The 14,303-nt window shown below is 48.0% G+C and overlaps 1 protein-coding gene across 1 annotated transcript; it reads right to left on the bottom strand.

Annotated features, from left to right (window-relative positions):
- Positions 1 to 1,242: 1,242 nt before the first annotated feature.
- On the bottom strand, positions 1,243 to 13,314 carry MYD88 (MYD88 innate immune signal transduction adaptor; the record flags this gene model as incomplete). Its single annotated transcript, XM_082479099.1, has 5 exons — positions 1,243 to 2,882; positions 4,879 to 4,970; positions 6,116 to 6,296; positions 8,142 to 8,273; positions 12,969 to 13,314. The coding sequence occupies 5 exons, from the start codon at positions 13,312 to 13,314 to the stop codon at positions 2,728 to 2,730; spliced, it is 906 nt and encodes a 301-aa protein (XP_082335225.1). The 3' UTR covers positions 1,243 to 2,727.
- Between the last annotated feature and the right edge of the window lie 989 nt (positions 13,315 to 14,303).

The following is a 14,303-nucleotide window of genomic DNA, read 5'->3' as shown; positions in this document are numbered from 1 at the left end:
GAAGTCAGAAAGTTTAAAAATTCAGCTCTTGTTTTTGCTTTCCTTTGCAGAAGCAGCACCTTCCCTGCTCGGCGATCGCCACATCATTTGCTACAAGCATTATTATTTTCGCTGCTATTATTTTTTTCCTCATTTGCAACATCCCAAGTCCCAAACCACCCGTCAGGACTCACGCAGAACACACCGCACGAGGTTCAATCTGCCAAAATTCTCACTACTTTTGGGATGGCCTCCTTAGAAGAAGGCGCAAAGGGCAGAGGAAGAGAAGCCGCTCCTCTTTTCACGGTGACAGAGGATGCTTTGCAGGGTGCCAACGCGGGCCATTGCCTCCCTCTAGCGTCTGCAGCGCGGCCTCCACTGCCCCTCATTAGACACCGAATCCTTTCAGCTCTCGAAACAAGAGGAATCTGGTTTGGTCCTGCGAGTAATGACCCATAATTAATGTTTATAGACACTCCAGAGTAGGAGAATTCACCGAGCCCCGGGAGCGCCTGGGGATCAAGCAGCCTCCAGAAACTCTTCTATAATTAACATTTAACGATTATGCAGAAACCCCGAGGCAAGCAGCTGTCTCCACTTCTGCAGGAGAGGCCTGAGGGCAATAGGGCATGAAGCTGAGCTATTTAGAAACCCCTCACCAGCTTAACTTTTCTCCTCCCATGCCCACAGATTTCTCGCTTGTTCTAGCGAGACAGAGAGGTGCCAATGTCACCTTGGCAGGATGGCAGCAGTTATATTTGTAGGAGGGACTGAAAAACACCCAGGTGGTGGGCCTATCCAAAAACGGCCCCCAGCACTAAGGGGGTGCATGAACGAGCTTCACCACGTTCCGGTCAAGGCCTGGCCACTCTCAGCCAGGAGGAACCACGCGACGCGTGGGCAGGACTTTGCAGCACCCCCTGGTAAGGGACCATTCATCGACAGGGCGGGTGAGGGTCTGCCCCTCAGCCCTGGTAATGCTTTTAAAACAAATCCTTAAAAAAGAAAAAAAATCACATCCAGATGCAACCTTAAAAATGTAAACTAGTAAAACATTAAGCCGTAAAATCAACATGAGTCAGTGGCTAAAGTAATGAAGGGAGAGGCAGGGTTCAAGCTACTGCAGATACATAAGCAAGATTCCTCTCTTCCCAATTTAGAAAGTAAATATTTACTGTAAATCTGTTTAATACACCAACAGGTCACTTTAAAATGCTACTTTGGGCAGAATCCTTGTCTCCCGCCCCTTAGCACCGAGAGCTGACGAGATCCACTACTCATTTTGCAGAATTCAAGGCTGAGTCTAACAAGCAGAGAAATATTGACGTTAGTCACAGAAACGCATTAATGACTGCAGTGGTTAATTAAAATACGCTCTTTCCTATTAAAGTAACATTAGCCTTTATATTTTAAACAGCCCAATTGACAATTTAATACACTCTTTATTCAGTATTTATCCCTGTACCTTTGGGAGGCATCCCAAAAGCTGATGTGTTTTTAGAAGGCTCTTAAAGGTGAAACAATTTAAGATCTGGACCCGCTTAGGTGCACAGCTCTGTTCCCGGTGAGGCCAATGAGCAACAGCATCCCCCACTTTGTGTAATAAGGACTTTCACTGAAAATATGTACTTTAAGACTGAATTTCTAAAGAAAGGCTTTATTGTAAACATTTAATAAGATCTGGGAATATACAATGCTGGTATAAACTCACTTAAACAAATGGGACCTGAACAGAGACAGACATAATCAACGTGGCACAAGAGCACATCTTTCCTTACACTTCTTGATTTCAACAAGCAGAAAACAACCACTTACAGCAAATCTGAGGGACTGCCTCAGAAAATACTAGTGACAAGGGATTTACCCTGTAAATGAACATGGGACAGCAATATTGTGATAGTATTGAGGAGGAAAACATCCACAGAAAATAAACCAAGGTCAGTAATTCTGCATTAGTTACAATTACAAGGATAATTCATTTTGCAGATATTGCTAAGAGTAACAGGTGAACCATTCATTTCTTTGCAGTGCTTTAACAATTAAAATATATGCTTCTGCTTTTCTCAAAACAAAGACCAAAGGCGACCGTCTACCCTCAGAGGAAGCGTGGGCTAGGGAGAACCGGCAGGCATTTCCCCAAAGTGCTGCTCAGGGCAGGGGACATCGTCCCCGGCAGGGCAGGCTGGGCCCCGCCAGCAGGGTTGCCAAAATCAGTAATTCTCACGGCACTGGCCATTCACAAATAGGAAACAGGGTCTGAAACCCCAGTTCCTGCAGATCACCAGGCAGCTGCTGGATTTCACTAGAATTTAAAAGAACACCAACAACCCTAGACATTACTATAGCCATTTAACAGCTTTTAAAATAATAGGAAATAGTTGTTTAAGAAAGCCTGCAGTTTGAGGCTCTGAGGTCTTATGAAATGCTTACAATAGAGCCTTCTTGTATTAGACACTCAGTCTTTAAATGTATATTTTCTGTATTTTGAGTGGAAGTGCTTACTACCCAAAATGCTGGATGCTGTTGCTCACTGACTTAAACAGGAACACCCACACAGTTGCTTTATTTCCCCTTCTGAGTTATAAAAAAGTGCTAGAGAAAATTCTTTGCTTCCCGTTGCAGGCTCCAAACACAGATGGCAAGGGTCCAGGTTCTGAAGTGGTAGAAGACCCTGTGCGAACGACACCACGGTCTGAAGGCACATCCAGGACAGATTACAGAAGAGCACCTAGCTCTCATGACTTTGCATCACGGCAGCATGAGGGATTTTGCAAGTCTCATCCAGAACCATTTTTTGGTGCAAGGATTGGTGTAATCGCAAATTGTAATGAACCGCAAGATACTTGGAAACTCGTTCTTCATGGTTTTGCACTTGACTGGAATGAGCCGTTTGAGACGAGCACCTGAAAGACAGGTCACACAGGCAAAGGATTAAATAGAGCCACTGTCAGATCTGTATCCATTTTCTCCCCACAGCAGCGCACATATCACAAGATCCAGGTTTGCTCCTGATTTTCTATCATCTCATTATAATGCAATTAGCTGTCATGCTGGAGAGCAAGTTTCTCAATCCCAAGCCCACTGCTAAGAACATTTTGCTCAAATGGGTAGCAGGGCCCCACCAGCATGCACAGGGCAGCTCGCGCTGATGGGAGTGATAAAGGCCTAATGAACTGCAGGCGTAGAAGAACAGAGTTTCTTGTGGAATACAAACAGGAGCATACAGTCCTGACTACTTCCAGGAGTGTATGAAGAGAAAATTGAGAGACTAAGCTGCTTCTAGATGGTCACCTTTGCTGGGTTACCTCCAGTTCTCTTTCCTCCTACCCTGATTCACTCAGGCTGCAGACAGTTCCCACCGATTACACGGGGCTGCGAGGAATCACCCCGCTAACATGAACTGCTTGTCTGAGGCGTGCACAAGATGAGACAATTCTCCCTGTGATTGCTACTGCTTGAAGGAGCAGCTCTTCTAAAGAAGAGTATCTCCCCTTATAATTTTCCATGGGGACACCCGCTACCACCTAAACTGTGCTGCCCAGCGCAAGCGATGACGCTGAGACCTGGATGAGACAAGAAACCAGGATTTTGTAACTGCAGCAGATGCTTAAGTAAGCCGTGAAGCTCCCAGAACTTGCCACCAAACCCTTTTGTGCGTTAGTTACCCACACAAACACCTAACTCTGTGATTTCTGTAAGCCTGTACCTACACACCTGTTTTTACTGGTAGAGCTCAGGTCATTACAGATGGACATTTCTTTTCCTGTTGTTCTAATGAAAGGTATGATGCCAACAAAAAATGGTGAAGAACTAAAAGGACTTTGTTACAGAACTGAATGACTGGGGGCTGATGCAACATGGTAGGGGGTGTTCAGTGGATTAATGGCCATTGTATAGAATGATTGTGTCAAGAAAGATGGAGCTAACTCCTAGCTCTGCCACTGGCTTCCAGTTTAACCTCTGGCATGTCACTTATAAAACCACATCAGAGACCTCATCTAGAAAAGAGACTTTATATGCAGACACGTCTACTGATATTACGTATCCTCCATGCTATTAGGCTGTGCTGCACTAACTCTCCAGCAACACACACAAGTGTAGGATAACTACTGGCTAGAGAAAAGCATTCTGAACAGACTTGACAGAAGTAAATCAATGGCTTTTCAGTTCAGAACGAAATATGTAACAGATTTTTCCCATCCAAGTTGAACCTTCATTCCATATTTTGTTTACCTATCCACAATACTCAAGGATCTCTGCAAAAAGCTGCATTTTCATTTCCTGCTCCCCTATTCCCAGCATTTACTCACACCCTGAATTTATTAAAATCCTTTTCTTTTTAGTAGCGTGTTTCCCGTATGGATCTTGAAGCCCTTCACAAGCCTGGCATGCAGCTACAACGTCTCTGAAGCAGGCAGCGTTCACCCACTTGACAGCTGGGACACTGAAGCATCAGCAGCTAAGCTGCTCACTCACAGTCATGCAGAAGGTCAACAGCAGGGCAAGGAACCATGTCCACGTCCCTTCCCGCACAACAAAATTATAAAGCCACCATTAGTTTTAATGGCTGCCTCTAATAACGATAAATCTGTTTGCTGAGTGAAGGGCTTTACACTCAGGGCAAGCCCTGTGCCTGGGTGGACGTTCACACACGTGAAATGTAGGTCAGCAGGGAGAACCCAGGTCTGCAACCGAGTTACTGGTTCTGTAACTATCAGTTATTTATTTTCTCCTTTCTCACCCACATTTATCTAATGTTTAAACACATCTGAGACTACCCCTCGTTCTGCATTTGTGCAGTGCACAATAGCACAGCACTGATCTCAGCTGGAGATGTTACTGTAATAAAAATTCTAATGTTGATATGCAATTTGAAATGGGATATTTGTGAGGTCTTACCTGGGGAAAGACTAAGAGCAAATTTGGTCTGAAAATCACATTCATCACTTTCCAGGTAATCGTCTGAAATGACAACCACCATCCTCCGACACCTGAAGATGAAGCAGTCAGGGGAGAAAAAAATAAAATGTCAACAGAGATATTTCTTATTTTCACTGGTACAAATCTGTATTCCTCTAAATTGCTCCGGTGGAGAAATGAACCTGCCAGCTGTGTTCCAGCAGGAATTAACTATGGAGGAAGGACTACTGACAGACAGATAGCTACAGTACACACAAGAACCTGATTACAGATACACACTCATATACCAGAAAATAACGAAATAGAGAAGTCCAGATTATCTGTGCAATCTTTGATCCTCTGTCTATATATTACAAACAATGCCATCTTAATTATCTGCTTACACGCTGGCTTTATTGACTGAACATAACCGGAGCTTTTTAATATTAGAATGAACTCGACAGAGGTTTATTTTACTCCTATTAATGTGAATTCACCTGCTTTCATAAATTTGAGCTTTATTCTCCAGTGTGTTGCTTACATTCATTTGTGGTGCCACGTTGTAAGCTATATGTTAGGCTCTTTATGGAAGGCTACGCTGTACAGCAGCCAGGACAGTGAGGCCTTCTGAGGGTCTCTGTTAACACCGAGCTACCTCCCTCTGAAAGGCTGATGTTTAAAACCCAAATTGGGATTTTTCACTGAGCCTCATTTGGCAAAATTGTGAAAGCAGATTGCTCCAAGGGCCAGTACTTCCCTTGTTCATGCTAGAAAGCACTTTCTTTAGGTAAGTCTCTGTCTGGGGAGTTGTTTTTATGTCGCCCAGCTCCCACCACATGCAAGTCCCACAAAGAATTGAAGGATCCTTGAAGTCAGTGCCAGAGCCAACACCAGTGCTGTCCACCCCAACTCCGTGCTGTGGGGTGGAGCTAACTCAGCCGACAGCTGTATTCATTTCCAGATCACCTCCGAGGATGTGACTGCAGGATATTCCAGCCAAAGAAAAGGGATCAAACATACCCAGCATCACTATCATGGCATCTTCCTTGTGAACACAATGAAGTGACACGTTTGGGAATGCTCGAGTTTTCCTTGAGCCAAGAGCACGAAACGAACCCCATAAAGACATCTTTGTGGATTTTTACTGCTCCACTGCCACCACGCTGCAGCCATCGTGGTAAAATGAACTTAATGTTCCATTACACTCAGCTGTCCCAAACTGCCACGGTTCACTTACCTCCTTTCTATAAGTTCTCCGCTGATGGACCACACACACGTCCCTGGCAAGACATCCCGATCAAATACGCAGAGCTTCAGTTTGAACTCTGTTTGTTCCAGCTCCCTGATCATCTCCTGGACAAACTGAAGGTCTTTCTGACAGTAGCAGATGAAGGCATCAAACATCTCTGTTCCGTTCCCTGAAACCATTAAAAATTTAGCTGTCATCTTCTATTAAAAATGAAGCTAGCTCCTGTAGTGAACTTTCACTAGCTCCCACAGACTTTCACACAGAATCAAGAGCTTTGACAGACGAGCTCTGGTCAAACTCGCAAAGGCAATTTAACATTTTACCAGCCCAGCTACCCTTCAGCCCAAACTCCTGTCCATAATAGGGCTGGCAGGAGGTAACATGCATCTGTGCCTTGACTACTTTGTTTCACAGTCCAGGCTATTCGCACAAACCCACATCTGCTGGCAGTGGCGAGGGAAGGGCAGTTGAGATGCCTCTGCAGATTTTGCATGTCTGTAACAACACCCAGCCACAGGGAGTCATAGGCAGACAGAGTTTGGGAAGAGCCAGAGGGAACAGAGTACCCCAGAGGATGCAATGCAGAGCCCCAGTGCTCTGGGAATTCACTGGGAGTTTACATATCTAAAAGAGCCTTGTGGCTCTGGGTCCTAGTTCTCTGGTCCAGGTCACACAGATTCAAACTTCCGAACCAAAACCTTCCTGGCAGGCCCTTCATCCAGCAATGTCCTGACATCTGCTGTCTACTGAACTATGAGATAAGCCTTGAAATTTGGAACCTGCAATTTTTATGGGTACCTGAAGTCATATCGTAAGTAAATGGTTCTCTTTTCCAACAACGTTATTGGCTCTTGTTTATTTAGCAGTTATCCAAATATTTAAGTGCTATATTTTAAGGGCAATGTCTCTTGTAATTAAGTGCCTTAATACTGCTGGATAGTTTCCCGCTGTGTTATTTTGTTCTTCGTATCAATGTCAATAGATATATTTTCAAGTTTTTATGCCAGTTAAAGCCTACTGCAGTGAAAAAATAGGTCAGGCTCTAAAAGCTGCTGAGAAGAGTATCAACCCGGAGGCAGATCCAGCCCAAGAAGCATCCAGTCAAGCAGAAGGGTAACTAGCTGCCAGGTCAATCAAACTGAGGGTACCACTTTAGGGGCACAGCGCTAACTTTGGGGTCACATCACGCAAAGCTGACACGTACAAACACCGGCATATTGGTTGATAGACATTTGGGGAGGGTTAATGATGTCTCCACGTACAGCAAGGTGGTCACCCAAAGTTGGATTAGCCAGGGGAGGAGCTGAAGAGGTGAGCTGACACATCTCTGTTCAGCCTTGGCTGCTGCTCTGTCTGCCACAGAACTTTATAGGATGTCCGCTTCCTCAGCCCACAGCTGCACACGCAGCCCAGCGCGCACACATAGGGCTGCATGCGCAGCCCGGTGCCGTTAGAAACGCAGAAGACTGCGCACGCAGTTGCACATGCACATGGCTGCACACGCAGAGCTCCACACACAGCCCAGCGAGCACACGCACACTCAGAGAACTGTTTCCTCTCTCCCCCTGCTTCACACGCAGCCGTACTTCAAACCCTGCTTCCTTTTTTATTCAAGGTAGTTAAATCTCCTGAAGACGGGGCAGAGGAGCCGAGGCAACCAGCTCTGACATCCCTCCCCCTCGACTCCAACCTGCTGTGCTTTCAGCAGCTGCTGCTCTGTGCCAGGCTGTGCTAAGGGACACGTTTCTGGGAAGTCTCCTCCCATGCGTGTCCAGTGGGCTCCATGCCAGCCCGTTTCTGGGTATGGCGTTCCCCAGGCTTGCATTTCGTCTCTGCCCCAAGGAACAGGAAAAATGAAAATGCCTACAGACTACAGCATTCTGGCCTAGGCTGTGAAAAGTCACGGGGAGTAATGACAGCAAACAGCCTTTCTGCACTTCTCATGGGGATCTGCTACCGCTGAAGGCCACTCCAACATGAGGTATCAGGCAGCAATGTAATCGTGGGCGCTTACCGTACGGATCATCCCTGGTGGTGATGCCCATCAGCTCTGACGTCTTCGGTACACTGCTGTCTACTGCTGGCACTTGAAGCGGCTGGTTGGCCTGCTCCTTCTTCCTCTGTAAGTACTTCTTACAGTCCTCCTCTGCAAAAACACACAACCAATGCGAGAGGCTCCTGTGATGGTGGTTTTACACTGCTGCGTTCTTTAGAAGAATAGCTTTTTCATGGATCAGGGATATCAGAGGGAAAACCCCTGCCTGGTTTTTGGTACCTGTTTGTGGACCTGATGTCCTGGAATTTCTCTTACCCCTTTTTGAACCTGTTGATGCTGCCTCCACCACCTCCTCTAGCAATTAATTCCTGAAGCTCACTCTTGCTCTGGAAAGAAGTACTTTCTTTTATTTGTTTTAAACCAAGTTCCTCCTATCATCCTTAGTTCTAGTATATCCCAGTACAGTTTTAAACAGCATGCATCGTGTGCATAACAGGTCTTAACTCTACTGTCTGCTCTCATTGTTATGCATTTCGGACTATTTAAAATCATCAAATAATTAGAAGTTTTCATATTGCCTTTTACTAATAAATGCAGACACACACTAGCTGAGTCACACCACTGGCCGTTGTCAGGCAGACCTGCAGGTACAAATGAGTACATCCACTCACCACATACAGGAGGACCATGTATAATCCTATCAAGCCCCTGAAACAGGCTTTATATTGTCAACAAGTAGTGGAGATCCTCCTCATTTCAGGCAGTTATCCCCTCTGGGATAAATGAAGGGCAAGCGGGCCTGACACATTTGCTGCTGTGAACTTCCTGAACAGGACAGTGATGGACATCAGATCTATTCTAAAGAGATTTGGTTTAAAAATGAATGCTAAATTGAAATGTAAAGTTTCTGGAGAAGTGGCAATAAACCCTGCAGCCTCCGCTAACTCTGCGATATGCAATTACAGAAGAACTTGAAAGTAAAAGAAGATTTGAAACCAGGAATTAACAAAAAAGATGAAACTCCCTAGATCCTTTTCCTTTACTTAAGATTTAAATACTTAAGATTAAAAAAGCAAAGCTTTTCCTGAGGCTGAGGCATTCCCAACCTGCCTCCCTCCTCCTCCTTCCTCCCCAGTCCTGCAGCGGAGAGAAGAATCAGCCGTGTTCTTTACCAGCCAGAAGGTTCAGATTTCAGGTCTTTCCTCACTGAAGCACAAACTCGGGTCCCACCTCTCTGCCCACTGCCTGTTGCCATGAGGTGTGCACATTTCACGTCAGGTGAGTCAGTGTCTTTGAAATCATGATCAAAACTGCTTTGTATGGACCAACAGGTTCAGAAGTTCCACGGGAAGGACTGGCATGCAGGCACCACCCTACATGTGCTGCGGTCCCCTAGGTAGCTAGGTTCACAATCCAAAATATTGCTGAATAGGCAAGAATAGGCAATTATTTACAGGCATACTAATACTAGCGGTCACTACAGAAATGTTTGTTTTAAGTGCATTTGCTCCATGTCCTCTCATCTCACTTGTCCCAGCTGCAAAGTGACATCTATGCTGGCCTGACCCACCTTTGGTCAGGATTGCTGCCCAGAGCTCATCACCACACCACTCACGGCTGACACACATGCTCATTAACACAAGTGTTCTCCTGATTCATCTAGTCAAGCCTATGCGTGCAGTTTTGATGGCATCGTCCTGTAATCCCAGACCCCATTTATCCCTACAGGATAATCCTGAGAGCTGGGCAAAGCTTCCAAAACAAAACACCAGAGCCTCACGGTTTTATTACATGCGCACACTGGGGGCCCTATCGCACAGAAAGTGCCTATAGGTCCAGCGGACCCGAAGGGATGAAAGACATTCACTACTTTGGCATGGATTAGTCCCCAGTTGGAAGCAGGGCCTGACTGTACAAGAAAAAGCATGCAAACCAACATAAAGAAGTAGCAAGAAACTCTTCCAAGTTGTCCCAGTCTACCCAGCATCTAACTAACACAGCGCAGGCTTTACATTCCTCCAATGGTCAAACAAAAGCCTGAGGTATTGGAAAGAAAGAATAAAACCATAAAACCTAAAGTGCAAAATGATTCGCACGATGAGGAGAAAGAGAAAACAGACCCAGTAACTGTCAAGCAGGAAAGTAGCACTTTTATAACTGGTCAGGACACAACAAAAATCATTGTTTCAGCAGGAAAGAGTTCACACAAACGTATTGAAGCAAAGAGCTTCACATCCCTAAAGATGATTGTACAATGAAATAAGCTGCTGAGAAAGTTCATGCTTAGGGCAGGTCGGCAGGGATGGAAAAGCTGCATCCTGGAAGCATCTGTACTCCAGACAGGGTGACAGGGGACTTGCTGAATACAGCCCCGCTGTACCAAACGGCCAAAAGCGGAACTATTCAAGGCCGCAGATGACACCAATCTTTAGCATCCTAAACATAGCCAGGAATGGAGCACACGATGGGAAGACAGGGAACTGGTTCTGCTGCAGAAACCACAAACCAAACGTGCTCTGGAAGCCACAGAGCACTGAGTTCTGTTTAATAGGGATGCTGTGTCCCGAAGGAGCTCAACTCATTTGTCCACATAAAGGCATCAGGTATTACAGGAGAAGATCCCAGAGCATCCAAGACATCTGTCAGGGGCTTGCAGGTATGACACTGGACCTACGAATGACCTGTGTCCACCAGGAGGTAGAGGCCATGCGGGATATCCTGATGCCTCTCAAATGACCTGAGATGCCTTAGTGGGCAACCAAATTGTGCCCCAGATATGCACCTCCTACGATGAAAGCACAGACCGCAGAAACCTCAATACTGATGTTTTCCGATTCTGAGCTGAATCCCACCGCAGGAGTCCTAATGGCATGCACAAAGATGCCCTTGGCATCAGGAAGCAGCGTGCTTAAGAGTGCACTCAACCATCCATTTCCTTTCCTCTTACGAGTGTAAATATCTCAGACTTCTGACTCTTACGAGTGTAAATATCTCAGACTTCTGAAAGACCTCGGAGCGCTAGCAACAAGTCACAGGCCCTAGCTGCAATCCTCGGCCAAAAATAATAAAAGCCATGCTGGGTCAGGTTAAGGGTCCATCTAGCCAAGCATCCTGTCTCCAGCAATGGTCAAAAACAGATGCCTAGGGGATAACATAAAGTAAGCATACAGTGATATTTTCCTGAAGTAATCTATCTTTTAGGTATAATCCACAATCTATTTTTATAGTCTATCTTGTGGACAACAAGTTAAGGAATTTCCTGAGCCAGAGGCAAGATTTTTGTGTTGAATAGCCCTCAGTGGGTCTTTCTTCCACAAATTTATCCATCTCCTATTATCAGTGTGACTCACCACCAGGCTAAACTTGTGACTTTCCTGAAGTCCAGGTTCCTCCCACTCATTCTGCTGTCTACTCAGGCTCTGACACAGACCATCCACCACATTCCCCTCCAGTGGGCCAACTCCTGAATTCAGGGCCAGGAGAAGCCTAGGTGATGCCCAACATCTGTGTGAAGCCCCAGCTCTCTCCCACAGCTGGAAGCTACTGCTATTTGTTATGAACCTCTGATCAGTGGATCACGAAGCACACCGTCTTCTTCTTTTTTCTTTCCCAGAACTGAGTCTTCAGAGCACGTTCTTGAGTAGGAAGAACCGCAGGAGTATGGGAAAGTCTTCCATCACTTTTTGGTCAGGCTCTCAACATAGATGAATTTCTATATCTTCACTTATCTCTTTGAATAACAGGAAATGAGGTTTGTTATTTCTTCATCACTAACCCAGTAAACTATATTATACAACACAGGACTTCAGCGGAGTCTCTGGCTTTGGAAATCCTTTGGCAATGAACTTCCCCTTCTGGTGACAGCTGGCTTCCTTCTGAATTTCTGTGATTGTGAAGAATACAAGGAGTCTATAAAGAACAAGTTACCAAAACACCACTGGGAACTTCATACATCTCACTGACCGATCTCAATTTTCTTTTGTTTTACAAGGAATTTTTTTTCCCTCCAGTTAATTTTTTTTCCCTTCCATTATCTAGTCCCACACATCCCTCATCTCTCCCTGCAAATATCTTCCTGGCACACCAGACCCACACATCATAATCTTCACACTGTCCCGTGTCAGTGCAAGCTGTCTCCTGGCTGACCTGACCCAAAGCATCCTTTAACACGCAGAAACTTTATTGTTTGGGATCAAACAAGGCTCCAGATTACTTTGCAAGGCTTACAGTTAGCAGAAACACAGCGTGCTTCTCCCTTCTCTCCCGGAAGCTATGCGAGGCTCCTGTGAAAACACCGAGGAGGCCACTCCGCAGTCTGGGAAGGGCCTTCCTGCTTGTGTGGGGCTTTTTGTTAACATCACCTCCCCGGACAGAGCAGCAAAGGCCAACACAAACAGCATCCCCTCCCTCCCAGGCACCAAGGAAGCACCGAGCTCCGGAGGGCTCTGCTGTCGCAGAGAGCGGCGGTGTCCCCGAGAGAAACCCGAGCCCAGAGCCCGGGCGAAAAAAGACACGGCCCCTCCACGCCATGTCCCCATGGCAGCCCCGTAGCGGGGCGGCCCGGATCGGCCCCGTTCCGCTCCGACCGCGGCCGGAGGGCTCCGGCCTCGCCACCGCCCCCGCCCTCCCTCACGTCGGGCGCGGGGGGCTCTCCCCTTCCCGGGACGGGAGCAAGGGCGGGCTGAGGGACGGGGCCGCCCCGGCGTGATGAAGGAGCCCGGGGTGAGGGAAGGGATCCCCCGGCGTGAGGGAGCGCGGGCTGAGGGAAGGGTTCCCCTGGCGTGAGGGAGCCCGGCTGAGGGAAGGGGCCGGCCGGGAAGGGGTCGGGGAGCCGCCGCGCCTCACCCACGCTGTCGGCCAGGTCGAGAAGGACATCGTGGCGGCCCAGGCGGCGTAGGAGGTCGAGGAGGCGGCCTACGGTGGCGCCGCCGGGACAGCGGCACTGCCAGTCCTCCAGCAGAGCGGCGGTGGGGTCGGGCTGCCCCTCCAACCGCCGGATCTCCAGGTACTCGCAGCCGAGCTCCTCCGCCAGCGCCGTCCAGTCGGCGGCCGCCGCCGCCCGGGGGTTGAGGTAGAGGCCGAGGCGGCGCCGCACGCCGTAGTTGAGCGCTACCATGGGCACTGCGTGGAGGTCGGGCGGCGACGGGCCGGAGCCGGGGCCGGGATCGGGGCCTGCCGGCGCTGTGTCCATGGCCGCGCCGCTCTCGCAACTTCCCGCTCCGCCGCCCTTTCGCTTTCCCGCCTCGCCCCGCCTCGCCGCCTCCGTGCCCGCCCCCCCGCCGCGGGGCAGGGTTTGGGGTGCCGGGGGGTGGCTGGGAGGGTGCGGGGTGATGCTGCTGGAAGCGAGCGGCAGCGTTTTACCGCCCTGTCCGGCGGCTCCGCTCCCTCCTTAAGGGAGCCGGGGCAGCCCCGGAGGGCACCCGCGGAGTGTGACAGCTCTGCCGCAGGGGGAACAGTGCTGTCCCCAAAGCTGTTTTCCTCTATTCACACCCCCCAAAAAATCACCCCATGATGGCTATGTTCCTGCCCAGCTCCCTAATACAACAAACGGTGAGATTCTTACCATGGCCCCCACATGGCGTGCGTTCAAAATCACTTGATTTGTCGCCATTTGGTAGAAAAACCTGGGGGTGTGTTCCATGTCAGTTCTTTTCTCAGTCCAGCCCTGACCCCGTCTACCCATGTAAGTGTTCAAACAGATTTAACAAAATTATAGAATCACAGAATGGTTTGGATTGAAGGGACCTTTAAAGTCCTCTCGTCTAACCCCCTGCCAGGAACAGGGACATCTTCAACCAGGCCAGGTTGCTCAGAGCCCCGTCCAACCTGACCTTGAGTGTTCCCAGGGATGGGGCATCCACCACCCCTGTGGGCAACCTGGGCCAGTGTCTCACCACACTCATAAAAAAAAAAAATCCTTATATCTAGTCTAAATCTTCCCTCTTTTAGTTTAAAGCCATTACCCCTTGTCCTATTGCAACAGCACCTGCTAAAAAGTCAGTCCCCATCTTTCCTGTAGGCCCCGTTTCGGTACTGAAAGGCCACAATAAGGCAGTATTCTTGACAAAAGCGGCTCAAATGGACCCCTCGTGGTAATAACTGTGGAGCTGTGTTCTGTCTACTGAGAGGGGGCTGCTTTGGGGATTGAGTTCAACCCCAGGCTCTCCATCGTGTGACAGT

Source organism: Vanellus vanellus, assembly GCF_965231255.1.
Source record: "Vanellus vanellus genome assembly, chromosome: 2".
Taxonomy (NCBI): domain Eukaryota; kingdom Metazoa; phylum Chordata; class Aves; order Charadriiformes; family Charadriidae; genus Vanellus; species Vanellus vanellus.
The sequence above is the reverse complement of the archived record's forward strand: the minus strand, read 5'-3'. Positions and strand labels throughout refer to the sequence as shown.